Source organism: Abramis brama, assembly GCF_963993115.1.
Source record: "Abramis brama genome assembly, chromosome: 1".
NCBI lineage: Eukaryota > Metazoa > Chordata > Actinopteri > Cypriniformes > Leuciscidae > Abramis > Abramis brama.
In genome coordinates, this window is record NC_139963.1 from 40430787 (window position 1) to 40438470 (window position 7684).

A 7684-nucleotide genomic window follows, 5' to 3' on the forward strand; every position below is an offset into this window, starting at 1 on the left:
GAAATAAATCTTCCAGATGACCAATAACTTGCCCATAAACCCTTTAGCAGGGCTGCGGGAGAGATCAGAGTCGTCTCTGAACACCGTTTTGGGCCTCTGCTTCTTGACACCTCTGACAGTAGTGGGTTTCTGACGGAGGACTTTATCCAGATCCTCCATTATTTTCAGCTGATGCCGCCGTTCATATTCCTGGCGGGTAAAGTCTCCACGCCGCTGAGGAGTGCCATCTGGCGGAGGGGTGCGGGGAGGCGGAGGGGTAGAAGGAGTTTTGGGTCTCTCCTCTCCTCTACCTGGCTCATCCACCGAAGAAGGCCTGCTGTTACATATGAAGACAGCACTGATAAAGGTACAATGTTGCAAAGGGATTAGCACATATTCCCCCGGTTTCACAGACAAGGCTTAAATCTCATATCTTAAAATATGTCAGTGCCGTTGTTTTGTCTCATGATGCACACCAGTAATATTTTTTTCCAAAGGCATGTTTATAAAAGCTACTTAAATGCCCTAATTGAACTAAGGCCTATTCCTGGCTTAGTCTAAGCCTTGTCTGTGAAACTGGGCCATTAAGTGTGCTTGTTTGAGATGGAATGCATAATTGTTATTTTGTTGCCCAAACAAAACTTACCACCACACTGCTAGTGGGTGGTGGCCAGGAAATTTCTATGCAGTTGCTAAGGTGCTCTGAGTGATTTCCATGCACTGCTATGCGGTAGGTTATTCTTGGTTGTTGCTAGGAAATTACTAACCAAGTAAAAAGAAAGCACCCGAGTCTCTATGATATGCTGATTCCAGTTGCAAAAAATACTCTTTATGCCATTATAACTAAGGTTATAACACTGTTATAACTAAGGATTTTCTTAAGGTGTTTGTTTCAGCTTGGCATTGTCTCCACATATGGCCCAGACCCCTCCTTTAATGTAAAGATGTTTTATCATCCAACAAAGCTAATCTCTTAGAAAGTAAAAGCATACACCTCCTCAATAAGTGTAATGATTTGTGGTTTCATTTATACCACACATCGTGGTCACTTTCCAAAGCTTTGTTTTAAGCCTCACCTTGCCTCCCTCTCTCTTTCTTGCTCCTGTCTTCGTTTCTTTATCTCCTCTGCTCTCTTTTGTTGTTTCTCAAGTAATGCAGCTCTCCTCTTCTCCATCTCATCCTCAGGTCGAGCTTCATCCTGCTACAGAGACCATTTTAGATAGTTAAATGAATGCTACACCTTTTAGGCTAAACATCTAAACAAAGTTTACATATGATTCTCCCCTAACCTTAAAGAAGAATCCAACTCCACCCCTCATTTCTGGCTCTGTTTGGTCACTCATTGAGTCTGAGAAGATATCCTGGCTCGGATCTGCTTCTTCACCCTCTAATGCTTTGAGAGAGGACAGTGAGATCTCGATAAGGCTACTGCGCTTGCCGTTGAAAGCCTCTGCAGGAACGTCACTCTCAAAAGAGCACTCGGAAGGAGCTCCTGAGCTGCTGCCCACACCCCGACGCTCCTTTTGGGACAGAACCTGTGACAATCCACCCTCTAGATCCATACTGAAGATTGTATGGTCCTCACTGGAACCGGTGTCTGAGAAGTTGTCCTCTGGTCTGGACAGGGATGAAGCGGAGCGGGACTCACTCTGACTGGGTGTACCTATGCTGAAAGTGGACGAGTTCTGATCCCTGTATTGCCATGGAGACACTCTTTTTAAGTGAGGAATGTTTTCCACACTTTGAGGGGCAGTTATGAATCGTGTGGAAACTGGCGTCTTGGGCTCTGCAGGTCTAGGGTGGTGAGGCATTTTGGGACTCTTCGGAGGTGCAGACTGTGCCCTACGTTGGGACGCAGGTGATTTTGGCGGAGCGGTGTGACTTGAAATCTTGCGAGATGGGGAAGGAGAGGAGGAGGTAGAGGGCAAGTCACGATTGGACTCCCTTGACAAACGAGAAGGTGCAGTTGTTGAGGGTTTGGAGCTGGGTGGGATAACCCAAGCTTGGTTGTTAGGAGCTGCTTTCTTCTTCATCAGCTGGTTCTGCTGCTCCGAGAGGCGCTGCATATCACTTTGGAGAGAATTAAGAGCAGCGCTTAGTTTAGAGACAGCGTTGTTGTAATCACCCAGTGGGGCCGTGCCTTTCCCTCCAGGAATTCCTACTCCAGATTTGTCTTTCTCTATTGGATTGTCCTGTTGGACACTGGGCTTGATATTTCCCTCTTCTTCTATTGAGGACCTCTTTTTCAACTGTTCCTCCTGTTGCTCCTCCTCACTCTCCAAGTGTGCCAGTTTCTCCTCCAGTGCCAAACGGCTGAGGTCATCTTCTATGGAGGAGGTGCCAGCCTCCCCTTGACGTCCTTCCTCGCCATCCCCATCCTCCTGCTCCTTCTTTAACTGTAGGAAGGCACTTTTTCCCAGCCGCTGCCGATGTTTGGCAAAGATGGCTTCTATACGCTTCTTCTGAGCTTCAATGGCCTTCCGTTTCTCCTCCAGCCTCGCCCCCAGCTCTGACATTTCAGTGCTGAGAGCAGGACTCTTACTGGGACTCTCCTCTGATTTCTTGGCCCATGTAGTCATTTGTGAGGCCTGTGGCTCATTGGTTCGTACCTGCTCTGGAACCATTTTCTTCTTCCTTTCAGCAAAATTGGTCATCTTCACGCCACTATCCGGTGTCTCTTCACCACGCGATCGAGTTATGCGAGGGCCCGAAGCGGGTGTGGCAGGGGTGGAATGGGTTTTTGGAAGATCTTCAGAGGCATCCGAATCAACGCTTCCATCTCTTAACACGGAGTCGTCATCTCTGGATCCTTCTGAGGGGTGTCTGGTGCGACTGGGCTCTGGTGGGACTCCTGAGGATCGATGGTAGAGCATTCCTGAGCGGGATGGGGCTGAAGAGCTGAGAGTCACTGGGCTGCTATTGCGTCTAGCATTTGCTGGATCATCTGGTGAATGCAGGAAGAAACCATCGGGTGCCCCATCAGGGTGAAGACGAGGTTCCATCTTCTCTTCATTGTGGATGATCTGCAGTGCCTCTTCAATTGTTGGTAGCTCTCCTGTCTCACTCTCATCAATGCCGTTCTCCTCTGCCAGCATAGGACGAGTCCGAGTGGCCCAGGAAGCTCTTTGAGGGCCATTGGGCCCAGAGGGCTTACTCAGGAAGTGGCTGAGGTCCTCTGGAGGTGTGTAGGGGACATGTGTCATGGATTGACCAGTAGGGTTGAGATTGTCTGAGCTGACAGATCGGGTTATAACAGGGTTCCCCATCACAATGTCAACATCACTGTCTAGACCAAAAGGGATACTGAAGGACACCGCAGAGGAGAGTGGACGGCTGAAGAGCAGTCATGAAAAAAAGATGAATGCCTTCAGAAAGTATTAAGAAAAGTAAAATGCATAAAACGACATTGAGGAACCTTACCTAAGAGGTTTCTTATTCCATGTTCGTCCTGCTGCCTCTACATGAGACATTGAGGTAGACTGAGTCAGAGATCCTGATCATAGAGACAACACAAACACACACATGACCATGTGACAAATACAACATGCAAACACAGACCATGTGATTGCCGAACAAGAATAAACACAGCGTGTACACGTATACAACACAAAGAATGGAACAGACACATATTGGCAGCTGATGACCTGGGACACAGAGACAGTGTGTTTTCCTCACCTGTTGCTGCAGTCACAGAGGAAGAGATGGGCAGAAAAGGCTTTTTGAAGATAGAGGGGGAACCACTGGCACATAAAGGACAAATAACTTGCTGTTAAGTTTTGGCTTTGATTTAATAAAGGTTCATTTAGGTGATCATTTTTAAAAACATTGACAATTCAGATCATTATAAAACCTGATCGGTATAATTTTGGGTATTCTTAAAAAGAAGTGTCAAATTATAAACATGGATTTTACACACAAAAAAAAAAAAAAAAAAAAAAACCTTTGTTATACCTGTTGCCGGACTCGCTGCTGCCATTATTGTTCCTTCCAGATGTTTCTACAAGAATAGAACAGTACTTTATCTGGCACATCCTTTTTTAACAGACTGTTACGGGATAATAAAAATCTAAAAGCTAAAAATCTAAAAGCTCTTCAAGACAAAAAGAAAAGAAATCGAGATTCAAGACATACTTACCAGTCAGCTCTGTGTCCTGCAAGGGCTGAACAAACTCTGGCTTTGAGATTTCAAACCAATACAAGAGCTCTGCCAGAAAGCTCAGTATGTTTGTCTAGAGACAGAGAAAAAAAACACTGCATATAAAACACATCGGGAATGCAGACTTTTAAATTAGCATAAAGAGTCTCATCTAGTCCATCTGCATTGTCTTTGAACATTAATGGGGGGATGAACCTAATTTTCTTGAGTGAACTCAATTCGCATACCCTCTGTCCTATATAAAGTGGCTTTAGAGCTTCAAAATCACAAGTTCAAAAGCGTAGATAAAAGGTGCTGTAACATGTTGTGTTTTGGTTTCGTTTTCACTGTTCCCTGTTCTGCTTGGCCTGAGTTCTGTTCCTTCGTTAATCTCCTTGGTTATTAATTAATCCTGCATTTCTGTTCTGTTCTAGTTAATGATCACTCCCCATGTAGTTAGCCGTTAGTTCCCTCAGTTCCTTGTTCAGTCTTGTATATGTGTAGTGGTTGTTTTCTCCAGTGTTTCTCTGTGATCTCCTGGGTATTCATAGTTTGAAGATTTCTGTGATATTCTCCTGCGTCGTGCCTACTCTGCAACTGCACGTGACAGGTGCTTGAACGGTGCACTATTTCTGTTAGTATTTTAAAGTATTTTAATGATCCCATCCCATTATAAATCACATCTAGCGAATCCACGGGTGATGTTTCTTCAGCAGTTATTTTAATGTACCCAAGAAGAAAAATATAATTTGTGGATTTAACCGCTTAAATCTCACTCATTAGGACTGGTCATTGTTACTGATCGGTCTAAAGACTAACCTAAAGGTGTCTGATTTACCACTGCATTACTTTTTTTTTTTTTTTGGTGCACTAGCCTACTGCATACTTAAAAGCACAAACTATAAAAAATAGTCAGCACAGTACACTTTGTCCTTACTTTACTAACTGAACTACACTATCCAGGTTCCCTCTCCTCTTCATGTTTTAATTTAGTTTTCTTTATACCTTTAATTTTGCTGGGCTGTAGAGTAAATCTTCCAACACTAGAGGGCAGCAGCTCTTCAAACAGCTGTCACAGAACTCTCGAATCAGCTGTAGGTTGTACAGGCTGTCAGCCACAGACATGGAGTCCTTCATACATACATCTGAAAAGACAAGGAAGGAACTGAAATAAATGTCTTACTCATCTTTTCAGTGACAGATGCAGATTTGAGATGTGACCGTACCCTCTAATCTCAGTAGACCAGGACAGTAATGGTGAATAACAGCAGCAATGGCACATCCGTTTGAGAGATCCTTCACTTCATTCACCACAGGAAAACAAGGTTTAAGCTTAGACTGCATCCTGTCCTTCCTGTACCGGATCTGAACAAGATAAAAATATACAGTTGAACAGCAATAATGGAGAAAGTGCCATGTTGCTTGTTGTTCAAAATTGTTATTGTGAAATTGTTCATTTTTCATTGACAGCAGACAGTGCATTTGTTAAACAGTAAAAAAAAAAAAAACACTATTACAAAACTGTTATCCATTTTATGTAACTGCAAAAACAGAGATGGAAACATCATGTCCCATACCCAAGATACAAACACTAAATGAAAAATGCATACAACTGACAATCAGAGACAACAATAAATGTTTAACAGAAAAAAAGCTGAAAGAATCCATGCAAACAGCGCATGAAGACTAAATGTAGTAAAAGCGAGGACGTTGTTAATGGAAGTGGGACAGCAAATACTCAAGAGACTTAGTCTTCAACAGGTCAAAGCAAAGAACAGAGGCAGCTGTGTGAACAGCCAACACCTGATACATCGAGACCTTTTCCACTTGATACACATACAGCATACACTAGCAGATAAGTGCACTAATATCACAAAGACACACTATATTCACTTAACCACCAAATACTATGGTATCCTACAATTTACATGTCATGCCATGTTTATATCTGGTTTATTTTTTGTAATGCAAATGATGATGAAGGATGTTGAGACAACTGATACAACTCTTTTTTTTTTTTATTCTGGTAATAATCTGATGACTTTGCGCTTCATCCAATATTTGACAACATTATCGACGTATTTTTTGTCCATGTTATAATATGGGGGATCCTAAAATTGAGACCTGATTTAAAGTAATTGCCCAAAAGGTCTAAGTCAAATTCCATCTACGTAACCTTTGCAGTCAGCAGGGGGCGAAATAGGACAGCATTATATGGATTTAGAACAGGAAAATGGAGGAAAGTAGGGTGAATGGAAGACGAGAGAGAGACTTACAGAACAAGTTTCCAGTACCAGCGGGTGGGACACTGTCAGAAAGAAGTGAAGGAACATGAGAAGAGAAAGAGGCAGGAGGAGAAGTGAGAAGCAGCAAGAGGACAGGACAGGTATTTTGACAGCAAAGTAGACCTTGAGGAAAAAGACAGTGCTGCTAAGGAAATGAGTGACTGTTTTGTAGAGGAGTAGAGGTCAAGTTGTTGTACACATGTGCCTTTGAGCTTTTTGTGAGCAAGTTTGTTTATGAGTGTTTCTTACCGAAGGCTGAACAGGCTGTGGTTCAGTACTAGGCTGAGAGGTGTCATTTTGTGTACCTTCTGTTTGTTCCTTCAATTTTTGGTTCAGCTACACAAAAGAAAAACAAAAAACATCTTATGACAATGAAATGAAATCAAAAGTAAACATCAAGGTAGTCCATGTGACTTTACTTTCTGAAGACCACACCCACAGAGTCTTTTGTGAAGGTGTTCCACAAGGCTCTATTTTAGGACCAATAATATTGTGTACTGTATTATGGGTTAGCATGTATGTAAACAGTCTAAGTATAAATGTTACAGGTATAGTTCACTCCAAAATGAAAATTCTGCATGTTGCTCCAACCTGTTTGACTTTCTTTCCTCTATAGAACACAGAATATTCAACAGAACATTAAAGGTGCTTTTCCACCAATTAAAGTGAATGCTGAAAATCTTAATCTCCAAAAAGACAACAAAAAATTATGAAGGTAATTCATATGACTATATTCCAAGTTTTCTGAATCAATGTGATAGCTTAGTGTGAGATTTATTTCTTAAGAGACTTAGAGTGTTATCACGGATATAGAAATTTGGAATATTGCATATTATGGTAAGCCTATTTTGTGGCCCACACAAGTCAGTCATAGAGGTTTGGAAAAACATGAGTGTGAGTGAGTAAATGATGATGGTACACCTTTTTGTTTTTACTATTCTTTTAAACGTTGTGAATGACAGTTTTCAGATTAGTCTATGGGCTTCTGTGAGTTTATGAGAGTTGTTTGAGCTACAAGAAATTGTGTGGCTGTGGTTCTTTACAAGACTCACCGCGTTCACCCAGTAAAGCAGGGCTCTGTCCCAGGTTGCATCTGTACCCAGCAGCTCTGATCCGCCACTCGCCAAGACTGTGCTCACCGTCTCCATGGCACCCACTGCCATTAAGGCATCTATCAACTCCAAGTGGGCACTCTGAACGAATCAGAGGAAACAAACAGGAGTGTCAGAACACGGAGAAAACACAGCTGTCATTATGCACACTGGTCTAATGCGCTTAATGTAAT

General features: G+C 42.6%; 1 protein-coding gene across 1 annotated transcript in view; it reads right to left on the bottom strand.

The window, feature by feature from the left end:
- The window catches only part of camsap3 (calmodulin regulated spectrin-associated protein family, member 3), a 38597-nt gene that overhangs the window by 3230 nt on the left and 27683 nt on the right, over positions 1 to 7684 (bottom strand). The window contains 13 exon segments of the mRNA XM_084113548.1: positions 33 to 313; positions 1056 to 1180; positions 1269 to 3312; positions 3400 to 3472; positions 3655 to 3719; positions 3931 to 3976; positions 4115 to 4208; positions 5120 to 5259; positions 5341 to 5479; positions 6391 to 6392; positions 6395 to 6422; positions 6649 to 6735; positions 7452 to 7592. Of these exon segments, the coding sequence (XP_083969674.1) occupies positions 33 to 313; positions 1056 to 1180; positions 1269 to 3312; positions 3400 to 3472; positions 3655 to 3719; positions 3931 to 3976; positions 4115 to 4208; positions 5120 to 5259; positions 5341 to 5479; positions 6391 to 6392; positions 6395 to 6422; positions 6649 to 6735; positions 7452 to 7592 (3265 nt within the window).